The sequence below is a fragment of the Mesoplodon densirostris genome, chromosome 16 (assembly GCF_025265405.1).
Source record: "Mesoplodon densirostris isolate mMesDen1 chromosome 16, mMesDen1 primary haplotype, whole genome shotgun sequence".
In the NCBI taxonomy this organism is placed as follows: Eukaryota; Metazoa; Chordata; class Mammalia; order Artiodactyla; family Ziphiidae; genus Mesoplodon; species Mesoplodon densirostris.
In genome coordinates this window covers 25,176,435-25,192,796 of record NC_082676.1, presented here as the reverse complement: position 1 = coordinate 25,192,796, position 16,362 = coordinate 25,176,435, and the positions used below count along the sequence as shown (strand labels likewise).

The following is a 16,362-nucleotide window of genomic DNA, read 5'->3' as shown; positions in this document are numbered from 1 at the left end:
TGATAACTACTCAGAATGGATATTTTCCCTCTGCCTCTAATAATCAAAACTTACCAATCCTAACTCTTTTCTCATTAGGACCCAGCCCTGTCCTAAAGCGAATCTGAAACCTGATAAATTAATGACAAGTATTATTGGTTAGTAATGGCACAAGTTAACTTGCCCAAGTCACATTGGTCTTTTAATAAGGATCATCAGGGGCTTCCCTGGTGGCGCAGTGGTTGAGGGTCCGCCTGCCGATGCAGGGGACACAGGTTCGTGCCCCGGTCTGGGAAGATCCCACATGCCGCAGAGCGGCTGGGCCCGTGAGCAATGGCGTCCGGAGCCTGTGCTCCGCAACGGGAGAGGCCACAGCAGTGAGAGGCCTGCGTACTGCAAAAAAAAAAAAAAAAAAAAGGATCATCAATACCTTTACCCAAAGAAGCAGTTAATTACTTCAATGAGTTAGTAGATATTGAGAGAGCAGACGTGACGTGCTTGCTTGCCTAACAGTCCCTTACGCTTCTCACAATCTAGACAGGGTCAGCAGACTTTTTCTGTGAAAGGCCAGAAAGTAAATATTTTATGCTTTGTGGACCACATAGGGTCTCTGTTGGGTTTTTTTTTTTAATAGAACACTTTACAAATGTGAAAACCATTTTTAGCTTGAAGACTGTACAAATGCTACACGAAATATGGAAAGGGCAAACGAATACTGCAGTCACTAACGGCTACAGATTCAGCCTCAGTGGTAAGTAAATAAATGCTTGTATAACAAGCTAAGTACCGTACTTAGGTCAGAAGTGGTCAGGCTTAAGAAGTGGTAAAGGACGAGCTTTGTATGGGGACCAGGTAGTAGCCAAGCTTGGCTAGGATATATACTTCCTATAGGAAAAGATAAAGCTGGAAAGGAATGTGGAAGGCAGGTTGGGAGGGCTCTGGTGCCTTTTTGAGGCTATGGATTATGTATTTCATTTGGTAGTCAGGGTAACACCTGCAGAGTAATAGAATGCTTGGAACCAGCAGCAGCCTCTTAATTGGTTTTCCTTCCTTTCTGTCTTGTCCCCTCCATCTCCACACCCCAGTCAGAGGGATCTTTCTACAATGCAAATCTGAACAAGTCCCTCCCCCTATTCAAAACTTTTCATTCATTTTCCATCGACCTTAAGATATTGTTCAAACTCCTTACCATGGTTTACAAGTCCCATCATGATCTGGCCCCTGCTTCCATCTCCTGTTATGTTTATTTGCCGGCCTTACTGATCTTTTCTAGTTCCTCAAATGCACCATCCTCTCTTGCCTTTGGATCTCCATGTATATGGTTCTCCGTGTCTGCAACACTGCCATCACCACCTCCACTCTCCTCTTCAACACGGATAAGTCCAAATCAGCCCTCTGTTTTCAGCTTCAATACAACACGCTTCAAGAGACCTTCCCTAGTCCATGCACTAGTTGAGGTCTCCCATAGCACAAGCTTTATTAGAATAACTTATTTAACTTGTCAGTCATCCCTGATAGAATGTAAGCTCTGTAAGGACAGGCATCATTGTGTATCTTGATCACTATTTTTTTTTTTTTTTTTTTTTTGCGGTACGCGGGCCTCTCACTGTTGTGGCCTCTCCCGTTGCGGAGCACAGGCTCCGGACGCGCAGGCTCAGCGGCCATGGCTTACGGGCCCAGCCGCTCCGCGGCATGTGGGATTCTCCCAGACCGGGGCACGAACTCATGTCCCCTGCATCGGCAGGCGGACTCTCAACCACTGCGCCACCAGGGAAGCCCCTTGATCACTATTTTTACCCAAGAATCTAGCATAGCACTGGTTCATAGTTGGTACTTAACAAATATTTTTTAACTAGATGAATGAATGTATGTATGTATGAATGAATGAAAGGAAATGGGGCTTTATTTAAAAGGAAGCTTAGTCTGGTTATATGTTCTAGAGTCAAGGAAGCCAGTGAGGATGCTCTTATGGAAGACCAAGTGGGAGGAACTAGGCTGCACGGACAGAAGGAATGGAAAGGGAGGGAGGGTTGTGAGAATTGGGGGGAGTGAAAATCACTAGAACTTAATGACTGATTGACTGGGTGTGGGGAACAAGAGAGAAGGAGAAATTGCTCTCCAAGCTGAGAGCCCAGCAGCATCATTAGAGAGAGAGAGAGGGAGTCCTGCTAGGAAGAGAGGTCCAAGTTACTGCTTGGGGCTGGTCACTGTGCCAGGTTCATGGTCATAGAAATGAGTAAAACATGACCTTTTTTTATCAAGTGGGAGAGACAAACACATAAACAATGTGATAAAGGATTTGACAGAGAACAGTACAAAGTTCTGAGAAGCAGAGAATGGAGCAAACTACTATGCCTCAGTCCCCAGACTTTCCTGATAAAGGTTTGTTTGGGTTAACTATTGCTGATAGGGACTAGAAACCTCAGAGATTGAACTGCATGGAGCTGGGAAACTTAGGGCCTCAAAAAATGTTTTGGGCTCTAGGGCCTGAGGAGATGTATTGTCCCACCACACAAAAAAGATGTGAGCTGCTTGAAAAACCTCTGTATTGCCTCTTTCTGTTTTATAGATTGGGATTCTTCAAGTCATTGTTTATTTGAAGAAAGAGCTCCCCTGCTAAGTGAATGCAAACCACTCACCTAGCCCACTGCCCTCATTTTACCAAAAAGAAAATTAGAGTCCATTAAAAAAAAAAAGAATAGAATTGTCCAAAGTCACGCATTTACTAATGCTTAAGCCAAGACAAGAACTCAGAGGTCCTGACTCCAAGCCCAGTGCTCATTCTGTTGTCTCACTACCAGGCTTTGAGAAAGAAAATTGGTGGCCAGTTCATGATAGGCAAATAAATGCCCATTGATGAAAGGATCTGAAGGAATCAGAAGAAATGGAGTTAGGGCTGAGAGAGGTAGAGGATGAACTTCAAAAGGAAGGTACTGTCCCCTCTACCTTTAAGAAGTTTAGAATGAGGTTGGGGGCTGGCTATTTGGGTCCTCCTTCTCCTAGAATGTAACAGAAATGGAGAAAATTTTACTCTAAGCAATCTGAGGGCTGGGAGGAATAGGCTAGAAATTGCCAGGCTGAGCCCAGGAATGGGCAGGACCAGCACGAGCAGATTGTTTTATTCTCTTCTCACCCACTATGCCTTATGGCAGGGCCAGAGAACCTTGGGAAAGCAGTCTCAGCTTTTTCCCAGACCAGAAAGGACACTCACAGGGTGAGTGAGGAGTACGGATTCCACACTCAGAGAAGATGAAGATGCTGTTGAAGCTGTGAGTCCTCACTAAGCCAAACCTAGACATTCATGGGAAGAAATCCACTCTGGGATTTGTCTGGTTCATCAAAGTACAGCTAGCAATAAATCAATAAATATAGTTAGCCTATTTGAACAGGTCCATCCTATCCTCCTGACACAAACCATATCTGCATTTATTTCCTCTGGATGTTGGAATATAGCATATGCAATGACTTACACACTTGTCCAAAAAAGCCATTTATCCCTACACCGTCTCATTCAGTCTTAACTCATGAGCCTTATTCTCTGCACTTCAGTAAGACCTCTGCCACTGTGAGGCGTTACTGGGGAACTTTCAACAACTCTGCCCAAGCCTAGGGTCTCCTGGGGCCACTGACTTAAAAAACCCCAGCACCCCACCCTCTGGAAGGCAGAGACCAATTGCAATGCATTCCTTTTCTCCTTACTTCAATCTCCCTCCCTTTTTTAAAAAAAAATAATTTTATTTATTTATTTATTTATTTATCTATGGCTGCGTTGGGTCTTCATTGCTGCGCAAGGGCTTTCTCTAGTTAGGGCGAGTGGGAGCTACTCTTCATTGCTGTGCGCAGCCTTCTCGTTGTGGTGGCTTCTCTTGTTGCAGAGCACGGGTTCTAGGCGTGCGGGCTTCAGTAGTCATGGCTCGCGGGCTCAGTAGTTGTGGCTCACGGGCTTAGTTGCTCCACAGCACGTGGGATGTTCCCGGACCAGGGCTCGAACCCATGTCCCCTGCATTGGCAGGCAGGTTCTTAACCACTGCACCCCCAGGGAAGTCCCTCCCTCCCTTTCTTGTCTTTCTTTCTTCCTCTCCCATCTCTCCTTTTCTCTCTTCTTCCTTCATCAGTTCCCCTTCCCTGTCCTAAGCCTTGCTGGTCCTCCAGCTCCCCTGGGACATTGGGGTATGGAATGGGGTCAGAGCACCAGCCCAAAGAAAGCAGGGGGGCAAATCCATTTGCCAGGACCCCTGGCCCACCTGCCTGCCTTCTCTGTCCGACTCAGGCCTCCCGGAATGGATGTCACCCGCCTCCTCCTGGCTACCCTGCTGGTCTGCCTGTGCTTCCTCACTGCCTACAGCCACCTGGCACCTGAGGAAAAGCCCAGAGATGAAAGGAGCCTGAGGAGCAACTCTTCCATGAACCTGTTGGATTTCCCTTCTGTCTCTATTGTGGGTAGGTAGCCTGGCCTGGGGCCCAGCCTCCAGGCTCTGGCCCAAGAGAACTGCAGGATGTCAAACACACTCCCCAAGCTGATACCAGGATCCACTGCCATAGGTCAGAGCTCCTTCATGCTTATTCCTCAAAACAATCCTGGAGGAATAAAGTGCCCCTTAACTCATTTGGTTTTGGAAAGCCCTGCCTGCCACCAATCGAATATGCAGCTTAGCATGTTAGAGGCTCTGAGAAACCTAAAGTCATGACAATTGGTGAATTTGGTTTAACTTACCATTCCTGAAACTTAATGAGTCACGGAACTCCTATCAATGGTAAAAATTTTAGGAAATGCTGCAGAATATAACCAAGTCTGGGATGAACTAGTCCTTTCATGCCAGGGTTGAGAATTGAAAATGACTGCTTAGGAGAAAATATCAGGGGCATTAGAGCCTGGCATGGAGATCTCCTGGTTCGACTTCATCTGACAATAATAATAATAACATATATACTTATTTTGTGCTAGGCACTGTGAAGTGAGTATTATTTTTATTCCTATTTTATTTCACAGCTAAGTAAATTAAGTCTTAGAAAAGTTAAGTAACTAACACACAGTTCTTAATTGGCAGAGCCAGAATTCAAACCCAGGTGTTTAACTCCAGAACCTAAGCTCAAAACGAATATTCCTTGCTGACTTGTCTCTCACTTCAAAGACGATATTCTAGATGTATCAGGGAAGGGACTGGGGCACATTAACATTCATTGATCACCTTCGATGTGTCAGACTTTCTGCTTTATAAATATACCTCATTTATCCTCAAGACAACTCTTCAAGGTAGGAATTACAGTATCCTGCTTGCAGATGAGAAAACTGAGTCTTAGGGATATTAAGAGGTTGCTCAAGGCCACAAAGCTGTTATATCGCAGAGTCAGGATTCAAATCAGGTATGCCTGGCTCCAAAGCTCTGAGAAATGGAAAGTAGGGATACAGGAAAAACAAGTCCATCCATGTACAAGACATTGAGTCCATTTTCCAGGGCCGCCTTTGCTTTCCCTCAGAGGACTCTTTGCTCTCAGTCTCTGGCTCCAGGTCTGCAGCCAGGCTAACAAGAACCTGCTGGCCTAAGTCCCAAGATGTGATCTATCCAGTCAACCCTTCATCCTCTCCCCTACCCTGGGGCTTCCTGGAGCCCCCTCTGCTCCTCCCACTTCATTGCAGCTCAGGGCCCTCAGAGACTGGCTTTGCTCCTTCTCTCTTTGAAGCACAGAACAAGAAATCCCAAAAGATCAGCAGAAAAGAAGCGGAAAAAAAGAAAAGATCTTCCAAGGTAGGCCTGGGAGCTCACATTGTTGGGGTGGGACTGGACTTAAAGGGAGAGGATCCCCAAGCTCTGGCTAGGAACTAAATAAAAGATTTCCCAGGCCTACATGCCCACAAGAAACTGAAAGCTACCACAACTTCCTGGCCTCAAGCCCTGAACCAGACACCCAGGAGCTGAGGCCCAGAAAGCTAAGATTCACTGAACAAAATAGCTTACCTGCTAAAAATCATCTTCCTATACTAGCTCACACCCTGCCTGGAATTTCACCATCACTCATTCTTTTGGATAAATGCAATGTTTCCCAAACCTCAGTCATTTCAGAACCATTTCCACAACTTTTACCATATCTGAGTTTCACCTATTTAATATATGTTTAAAATTAAAACTTTAATTTTAAAACTTTCCTATCATGGTTATAGAGTTATTTAAAAACCTATACAACCATGATAGAAAACCAGTATCACTTGACATAAATAGAAAATAACCCTAAAAATAAGTAAAATGAAAATAAAACCTTGTTTTTTGAAAACTCAGTTCCTCAGTTGCACTAGACACATTTCAGGTACTCAGCAGCCACATATGGCTGACTGGTGGCTGCCTATATTGGACAGCACAGCAAAGAATGTCCCCAGAAAAGGGAATAGCAAACTCAAAGCTCCTGCAGTAGGAACTCATTTCTTGTGTTCGGTGCACAGAAGGCAGTGTGGTAAAGACCGGTGGGAGAGGTGGGCGGGCCAAACCACAGAGGGCCTCAAGGACCAAAGTAACGGGGAGGAGGGTGTGCTTTAAGCCCGAGTGTGATGCCATCATAGGTCTTCTGAGAGGTCCCTTTTGTGCACTGGAGGTTGGACTGTAAGGGGGCAAGAGCAGCAGACAGGGGCCTAGCCCAGGGTAGCAGCGGTAGTGAAGCAGTGGGTAGACTCCAGATCTATTGTGAAGGCAAAACTGACAGGGATTGTGGCTACACTGGAAGGGGAAGACAACAGAGACGGTAGTTAAAAACGGTGGAGCTGAGTGGGATGCCCTAGGGAGAGAAGAGGCCAGGCCGGAGCCAGTTAAGTTTTGATGAAGTGGGGCATTGTTGGGGGAGCAGGCGGGGACCCGCTGGGGTGCCCTGTGGGCATTGGTCGAGCGGGCGGTGGGCAGCAGGTGGGGATGTCTGGTCAGGGGCCTCCATAGTCCAAGGAGTCCCCAGGCAGAGGTGAGGACGAGTGGGGTGGACGTGGACTGCTCGGGCAGCCCCGGCGTTTCCCCGCAGAAAAAGGCTTCGATGAAGAAGGTGGCACGGCCCCGGCCCCCGCCGTCTGGCCCCTGCGTGGCCACCCGCGACAGCTGCAAGCCGCCGGCGCCCGCCTGCTGCGACCCGTGCGCCTTCTGCCAGTGCCGCTTCTTCCGCAGCGCCTGTTCCTGCCGCGTACTCAACCCCACCTGCTGAGCGCGCCTCTGGGCGGTGGGCGGGGTGGGGCGGGGCTTCCAGGGGCGGGGCTCCCCGGACGGGCCCTTCTGGGGCGGGCGATCTCTAGTAGGTGTGGCTTCCTAGAACAGGGAGTGGGCGTGGCTACTTACGTTGGGGCGGATCTTTCAGGAGGCGGGGCTTCAAGGAGACTTGGCTTGGGCTGGGCTAAAATCCAAATATATGTAGGCTAATGAAAGGTGTGTGGCTGTTTCTTTAAAGAACCCGAAAGATCCTTTTCCCTTCGCCGAGTCCCCTTCACCGCAGAAGTTCCGCGGGCTGCGCACTTGCTCTCTCCTGGGCCTGGGGAAACATGGTTACCTGGCCCTGAGGCTGCCCTCCTGGTAAGCCTATCTCTGGGTGTGGCCGCCAGAGACAATGCTGCCCCCTTCCTTTAAACCTGGGAACACCTGAAGCTGCCTCCAAAACCAGGGAGGCAGAAAGGAACCATTAAGGAACTGCCTTTCAGTGTTTCACTCTTTCCCCCTTCTAAGGAGCTCCCCTCAGCCCCCCCAAAACAAGAAAGGCTACAACTCCATACACAGTCTCACTGGGCTGTCTGTCCTAAGAGGTCTGTGGATACAAACTGGGGTGGCTGATTGTGACTGGGCATTGCTCTGGCCTGAGGACCCTAGAGGCTTAGGAGCCTCCCCCAAAATGGCTAGCCTAAGAGACAAATAAAGGAGGGCGGTAGTCTACTGGACAGGTCTGAGGACCTCAAAGAATCAAAGGAAAAGCTATACAACAAGGCTCAGAAAGTATAGGACTCTGAGGGATGTGAAAGGAGCCAGGTCAAAGAAAACAATGGGCAATGTTTTCAGGGCAAGACTATGGGATAAGTCACCTCCAACAGCTTCAGTTCTTGCATGGGACCATTCATAATTCAAATGCCCTAGAAAGAGAATCTGATTGAGTTTTCCCACTCCCAGGCTAAATGAACACTGATCATTGGTCCCCAGCCATTTTTAATTCTGAAAGCCTAGAGTTTGGGCTCTCCCAAGTAGGAAACAGGTGTTCAGGAATCCTTCCTCACTCCCTGCCCCGGCTCTGTCAGCCAGGAAGGAGGCAGTGGGCCTGGGCGTGGTGAGTAGGCAGCAACTTTTGTCCTGGATTATCAGGGGCCTGTCTCCTAGTGTCCCAAACTGTTGCCTGAGATTCTATCCTTAAAGATTCTGAGTCTGTGGGAAACTGAAATGCAGCATTTTATCTCTGGAAGGACCCTGGGAGGTGCTGTTTTGGGGAGAGAGGTGGTAAAGGTAGGAACACAGTGTGGGCACAGTCACATGAAAACTCCCAGCACCTTGAGAGGAAAGGGTTCTAAATGACATCACCTACTTGCCCTGCTTGGCTGAGGGCATCCCTGCCAGTAGAAAAGCTGAGGTTTCACCTGTCAGCGTCTCCCAGAGCTGGAGCTCTTCCCCAAGGAATCACTATGAGCAAGAAAGAAGAAACTGCAAACGATGGTGATGTAAGAAGATAATTCTTTAAAAAATAATAATAACAAGGCCTGTCTGTACACGAGAAAGAGTCTAGAAAGAGGCTATGTGACAGAATAATGTGGAGCAGTTGCCTCAGCCCTGGTAACCACCATGTATCTCGGTCCTTGGAGGTGAGGACATTGGGGCTCCGGGGTCAGCACAGATGAGGCCACCTCCCCTGACGCACTTGTCAACTTACAATCTTCCCTCTTTCAAATGTTTTAAAACTCCCTCCTTTCCAAGGACCTTTCTCAACTGGAGACCCTTGTTGTGTCTGCAGTGACATAACCAGTATGGAATGGAGGAGGCAAACATCAGACCCTGGACTGGACAGAGCTCGAGCCACCTAGGCAGAGCACACACACAAAAAGATGGGTGCTCCAGGCTAGGCTGGGGACACGACTCTGCACATTGGGAAAGTCTGTGTTTCTCTGGGCTTCTATTTACTTGTCTGTAAAATGGGATATAATCACTCTTGCTGTTCTTGTTATAAATCTGAAATAGTGTTGCTTCTTTTTTTTTTTTTTTTTGTACGCAGGCCTCTCACTGTTGTGGCCTCTCCCGTTGCAGAGCACAGGCTCTGGACGCGCATGCTCAGCGGCCATGGCTCATGGGCCCAGCCGCTCCGCGGCATGTGGGATCTTCCTGGACCGGGGCACGAACCCGTGTCCCCTGCATCAGCAGGCGGATTCTCAACCACTGCGCCACCAGGGAAGCCCTAGTGTTGCTTCTTATACCTTAACACAACAAGCAACATACACACAGAGACAGAGAAAAGCTACCAGTTGCTTGTTTTTGTTTTCTGTCATTTTGGCTGCATGCCCACAGGGCAATAACCTTTTGTTCCTTGTACCACAGCTGCTGCTGAGTAAATGTCATCAGTAATTAGAATACTGGGAATATACTGCAGCCGCTGCTCCTGTGTTTTCCAGACATTGCTCACCTACCAGGCACCATTTGGCCCCCTATGAGTGAGGCCAGAGATGCAAAGCCAAAGACCCAGTCCATTAGTGACAAAACCACTAGGCTGCTGAGTCCAGACAACCGCATGGAAGCCCAACCCATTCACTCATTCAGCAAATGTGTATTGAGCACGTACTAGGTGCCAGGCATTGTGCCAGGTGCTGTGAAAACTGTGGTGAACAAGTCCAATCCTCTCCTTACAGAGCTCATGGTCCAGTGGACCATGACCACCAGCCCTTGTTAAAGGTTAGAACCATTGTTAGCATGTTTGGTCTGTTCCCTCAGACTCTCAGTTCTTACTTCTGTTGACTCAGATCCCTGGTTAGGTATTTATCTGCCCAAGTTCCCCTTCAGCTTGAGAGCCTAAGATTCATCCACCTTTTCAGAATTCCTCCTCAAGCCTTAGGGTCCTGAGAGAATGGTTCTGGGTCTCTGCAAAATCCTGCCTGAGTGACCAGAATTGAAATACATCTGTGACTCAGAGTTGTGAAGATCTGGGACACACACACCCTATTTCCCACACCATTATTCATATTTCTCTCCCCCCTGCCCCATATACACACGAAGTGCATAGGTGAATTCTGTCCTAGATATATTTGTTCTACTTTTGTGGATATTGATTTAGGATCATTTCTTCCTGTAGAGCATGGCCTTACACTTGTGCCAAAGTTCTCACAGTGTGGCCTTGAAGAAGTCACTGACCTCTTGATGCTACTACCATTTCCCCATTTGCAAAATTCGGAGTAAATCAGTCAGAATGTTTTGGTTGCAAACAACAGAAACGATTATGGCTAGCCTAAGAAACAAATAAAGGGGGGCGGTAGTCTACTGGAGAGGTCTGGAGACCTCAAAGAATCGAAGGAAAAGCCATACAACAGGCCTCAGAAAGGATAGGTCCCTGAGGGATGTGAAAGGAACCAGGCCAAAGAAACCAACAGACAGCGTTTTCAGGGCAAAGCTATGGGATGTCACCTCCAACCACTTCAGTTCTTGCATGGGACCATTCATAATTCAAATTCCCAAGAGAGGGAATCTGATTGACCTGAAGTGGTACCCAGGAAAGGGTGGCCCATCTTGAGAGACAGTCCCACAAAGTCTGTTCAAAATGTGGGAGAGGTAATTTTCCAGTTAAAAAAAACCAAAGATACAGTTACTGGAGGGCAAAATCCACAACTGGCCACTATGAGACAGCTGGTCTCTGGATTTATTCTGAGGACACTTTTGGCACCAGAAATTCTGCAACATAATCTGAAGCAATGGTTTTCTTTTTTTCTTTTAGGAGAGGTACCCTTTCCTCAGTTGAATTCTTAAGGGGGAGCCCCATTATATAATACACATTAAAACAGTTTTAAGTTACTATAAGGTTGTAATGTAGCACACAAAAATTTGAAATCAGAGATTAGAGATTAACGGTTGCCCTCCCATATCAGCCTCAGCAACCAGTTTGTTTCCATCTTTTGTTTTGGTTGCACAGTACCGAAAAAGGTCTAATTCACACAGAGAAGTTGTTACAAAAAGGTTTTAACAGCTCACCCTGTGACCTCAGAACAGTCTCCTGTTAAACAGAAACAGCAAGAGGTTTATTTCAAAATCTAGTCCAGGTGGTCTCCAACGTGTTAAAATTTGGTGCCTAGCACATTTAAACATGAATGTTTTTATTACTTTTAAATGGCTTCCAAGTTTTTCAAAGTAGAAGTTGAAGCTTATGGTTCTACAGAAGCAATATACTTCAAAAACCACTACCCTGGACTTCCCTGGTGGCACAGTGGTTGAGAGTCCGCCTGCTGATGCAGGGGACACGGGTTCGTGCCCCGGTCCGGGAGGATCCCACATGCCGTGGAGCGGCTGGGCCCGTGAGCCATGGCCGCTGAGCCTGTGCGTCTGGAGCCTGTGCTCCGCAACGGGAGAGGCCGCAACAGTGAGAGGCCCGCGTACCGCAAAAACAAAAAACAAAAAACAAAAAACCACTACCCTGAGGGGTAGCAGATCCTCAGGGCCTCAAATCCCTTCCTGGCTTGTGGACCACAGGCCAACCTAATTGGCAATCTTTGGATCCTTACTCTAAGTGCCTCCACCTGTTTGAACAACTACAGATGTAGCATCTTCACCCACTGTCAAGAAATTACTCCCAGTCATACAATAGGAACTTTATAAAGGAATTTAACTCCAAAAACCAATTCCCATGTGTGAAGGGGACAGGATAGGTAAAGAAAAGAATTTAATTTTAACTGAATTAGCCAAACCATCTGTGAACTTCAGATTAGTCAGAATAAACGTGTTCCTCCCTTTCTTCTTCCATGCACGAAGTATATTTATTGTGAGGAAAAGGGGGTGTGTGTTGTGGGACTGGGGGTAGGGCAGGAATGTCTTCTGTTTTCTCAGTAAAATCGTCAAATGTTTATGTTCACTCCAGAAAAGAGTTTTATACTGATGGCTTGCAGAGAGACAGTAGCTATTGTCAGCTCTCCCAGCTGGCTATGGGAGTTGTAGAATCTGGGAGGTGGCACCACCTAATGGTGATGATGATGATGGTGATGACGATGATGATCGTGCCTTCTTGTTATCTGTGGAGCCCAGCAAATAGCTTCATTCCTTTGACTCTTGAAGATTTTCACATCTTTCAGAGCTTCTCTTTGGAATTCCTGGACCCAGTGGCTGCATAGACTACCAGAGCAATAATAAAATCATGACTACTAAAGAAAACTTAATATAATGATGATAATGATAAAAACCTTCCTAAATTACCTAATTTTATAAGATCACATTTACAAGCCATTGAGTGAGCTGATTCCTCCCCAAATCAAAAACTAGAGCCTTATGACTTTGGGGAAAAGTTTAGTTTTTTGCAATTTTTTTCTTTTTTTCTCTCATTATTTATCCCAATGTCTATCAACATCTGGAATTCTGCATAATGTGTACATGTCAGAGGTTGCAAAAGAAAAGTAGAGAAGGGGCCTGGGGGGGAAGGGAGGGCAGTGCAGCCCCTGAGGAGCTGGGAAAGAGGGTTATTTGATAAGGGGAAGGGGACATTGAATTCAGTGATCAGCCAAGGGCTACCCCTTTAAAATCCCAAAGCAGCCTTGGTTTCCCAGTCTTAAATGATCTTGAAATTAATTGATCTTTGTCTAACAGAACCTCCCCACGCCCCCTACCCAGGAAGGCCCAACTGTACTGGAGCACCTCAAGTAATCCTCAGTAATTTCACCCAAACCAGAATCATGGAGCCCCCTGCACTGGCTCTGAGATGACTGCAGAGCCCCTGGAGGGTCCTGAGATGCTCCCCCTCTCCCCAGGATGCCTCTGAGGTTGTTGCCTGCCTTTTGCCAGGGACCCAGGGCTGCTGCTAACAGCCTGAGGCCTGTGTGATTTGTAACTATCATAATATCATACTAATAATGTCTATTGATTGAGGCCTGTGCGATCTGCATTTATCATATCATACTAATAATGTCTATTGATCGAGCAGCTACTTCATGCCAGGATGATACCCAAGCTCCCAAATTTGCTTCTTGAGGTAAGAATTATAGTAAATAAGGGAACTTGGGGCTCAGAGAGACTAGGTATTGTGCCTGGACCTCACACCTCAGCGCTGGGATTCACACCCAGCCCACTTCATTCCAAAGCCTACGCCCCTAACCACCAGGCCACTGAAAGCCAGGCAAAGGAGATTCTGTCTGCCTAGAGCTGACACCTTGCAGGAGCCTCAGCCCCAAGGTTTTCTCCCATTTTCTCTCCTGGTGTCATTTCTGTCTTCTCCACCTCAGCAGGACACTTGAAATTGCCAGAGACGGCAACCCTGTTCAAATGGGCTAAAGGAAAAAAAGGGAACTTTGTTGTTGTCACAGCACTAAACCGTCCAGTGGGTAGATCTAGTTAGCATAAAGCATGGCTAGATTCAGGTCCTCTGGAATGTGTCACTCTGTCTCTCAATTCTATGTTGGTGTCACCCTCAGGCAGGCTTCCCCTCATGGGGGCAAAGAAGCAGCTCTAGGCTCACATTCCTGCCAAGCCTGGGAGCCCTACTGAAGAGAGCGCCTTTTCTCCATTTTCAGGACAGGTGGGTCTCTTTTACAGTTGCCACCTGCTGTGCAACGGGCACTGGGTGGGAGGGGTCGCAAGGGAACTTGTTAGAAATGCAAATCAGGGGCTTCCCTGGTGGCGCAGTGGTTGACAGTCTGCCTGCCGATGCAGGGGACATGGGTTTGTGCCCCGGTCTGGGAGGATCCCACGTGCTGCGGAGCGGCTGGGCCCGTGAGCCATGGCCGCTGGGCCTGCGCGTCCGGAGCCTGTGCTCCGCAACGGGAGAGGCCACAACAGTGAGAGGCCCACATACCATGCTAAAAAAAAAAAAAGAAAAGAAATGCAAATTATAGGGCCCCATCTCAGGCCTACTGAATCAGAAGCTCTGGGGGTGAGCCCAGCCATCTGTATTTTAACAAGCCCTCCAGGTGGTCCTGACACACTCAGGTTTAAGAACCACTGGGTTAGTGGGGATCCGTACAAGCCAGCAGTTAGAAGAGCCAGCAAGTTCCCCACAAAGAGACATGCTGAGGCAGGGCATTCTGTTGGACATACCGTGGGTGTATGTTCCCGGCTACTTCTGTTTCTCTCCCTTGTAATAAGGCAAGTATGAGAAGAACTGTGAATGGGGGCAATCAGACTCTCAGGGTACTTAGCAGTGTGAATGTAGGTACCAACTATTTATGGAGTTGTCAGGAAAAGCCCACTGCCCAGCACCTGGGGTCTTTTGGGACCCCTCGGAGGTTGTAACTCCTCCAGCCAGGGAGAGGAAGCCAGCAGACCTGAGGGAATCTGGCTCCAAGCGCAGCCCTCACTGGGTGCAGGCAGCCCAGGGTAAGCTCCTGGGATCACTGTTGGACAGTTCTCTGTATTGCACCACACCAGATTTCTAGTAAAAATCCTGAAATCCTGGGGTCGAATCTGGACCAACTATGTGAGCTATGTGCCTATCCTTGAGCCAGTTTGGAGAGTGTATCCATGAGGAGCTTACTGAAGCTGATTGACAAGGCCTGATCACATAAGCACCCCTGGCTGCCTCCATCACTTCAAGCAGATTTCCTAGCCTTGTCCTCTGAGGTAGTCCTGAGTGGGTCTCAGGGATGAGAATCTGGATTCCTGAGGTTTCCTGAAACCTCAGCTCCCCAAAGCAGAGCCGACCCCTGCCTGCTGCCTCTGGTAGTTCTCCTGGCATAAGCAGGCCCTCACAACCCCTCCTGGGTTTTAGTCCATGCTACCTCAAGCCCTCCAAGCTCCTCATTACTTGTCTCCAACAAGACTTGAAAAGGGATTCCAGCACATCTAGCCTAGCAAGGCCCTCCCACCATAACCTGCCACGGGGAGGTGGGCAGAGGGCCTTGGTACGCAGGAAAGAGCTCTTGCCTAGAGGCAAGCAGGACACCTAGATCTGCAGGGTGACTTTGGACGTCACTTAAACTCTCTGGGCCCGCATTTCTCCATATACAGATGCTGGATTTGGCTCTATAGATGCTCTAAGTTCCTTCCAAGTTCTAAGATCTTAAGACTTTTCTAAAGTACTGTTTAATTTTCTAAATATCCTAAGTGTCCTGCCTTCAAAACAGCTCCTTCCCACCCAGCGGTGCCTGACACAGCCCTGAAAACTTGACAAAAAACTCTTTATATATTTACAATAGCCAGGACATGGAAGCAACCTAAGTGTCCATCGACAGATGAATAGATAAGGAAGATGTGGCACATATATACAATGGAATATTACTCAGCCACAAAAAGAAACAAAATTGAGTCATTTGTAGTGAGGTGGATGGACCTAGAGTCTGTCATACAGAGTGAAGTAAGTCAGAAAGAGAAAAACAAATACCATATGCTAACACATATATATGGAATTAAAAAAAAAAGGTCATGAAGAAACTTTTCTTCAAGGTTCTTGAAGAAAAGACGGGAATAAAGATGCAGACCTACTAGAGAATGGACTTGAGGACACAGGGAGGGGGAAGGGTAAGCTGGGACGAAGCGAGAGAGTGGCATGGACATATATACACTACCAAACGTAAAATAGATAGCTAGTGGGAAGCAGCCGCATAGCACAGGGAGACCAGCTGGGTGCTTTGTGACCACCTAGAGGGGTAGGATAGGGAGGGTGGGAGGGAGAGGCAAGAGGGAAGAGATACGGGGATATATGTATATGTATAGCTGATTCACTTTGTTATAAAGCAGGAACTACCACACCATTGTAAAGCAATTATACTCCAATAAAGATGTTATTAAAAAAAACCCAAACTCCTTATAATACACGTCGTATCACTGACCCTCAAAACGACCATCTGAGGTAGGTACTTCTGTCCTTGCCCAAAGTCACGTGGTGAGTTAACAGCAGACCCAGGTCTCCTCCCTTCAAAGCCCAGTCCACTGTTCCACAAAATCCCCCAGGTCTTAACCTCCCTTCTCACTTTCCTGGAAAAAAAAAATCCAGTCAGACCAGATACTATAGGACCCTTGGCCAATTCCTTCTTTCCCCATGATGCCCAGGCATCAGGAGTGGAGTTGGGGGGAACAGTAGACACATCAGCTTTCATTGTGGATACCTGGTCAGTGTCAAACATGTGACAGATTAGCAGATCTGAGATCAGAGGTAAGGCTGAGACCAGATGTGAAAGGAGACGGTGTTTTTTTTAAAAAAAGAAAGGTTCTGAGAACTGACAGGACACCTCCAAAGAGGAAAGGAAAAGGCCAGGATAACAGAAACCAGAAC

The 16,362-nt window shown here is 47.5% G+C and overlaps 1 protein-coding gene across 1 annotated transcript in view; it reads left to right on the top strand.

Annotated features, from left to right (window-relative positions):
• The window catches only part of ASIP (agouti signaling protein), a 100,413-nt gene extending 93,258 nt beyond the window's left edge, over positions 1 to 7,155 (top strand). The window contains exons 3-5 of the mRNA XM_060078490.1: positions 4,250 to 4,419; positions 5,662 to 5,726; positions 6,979 to 7,155. Coding sequence (XP_059934473.1) covers positions 4,260 to 4,419; positions 5,662 to 5,726; positions 6,979 to 7,155 — 402 coding nt within the window. The 5' untranslated portion in view covers positions 4,250 to 4,259. The remainder of the gene's footprint in view (positions 1 to 4,249; positions 4,420 to 5,661; positions 5,727 to 6,978) is intronic.
• The last annotated feature ends 9,207 nt before the right edge of the window (positions 7,156 to 16,362 follow it).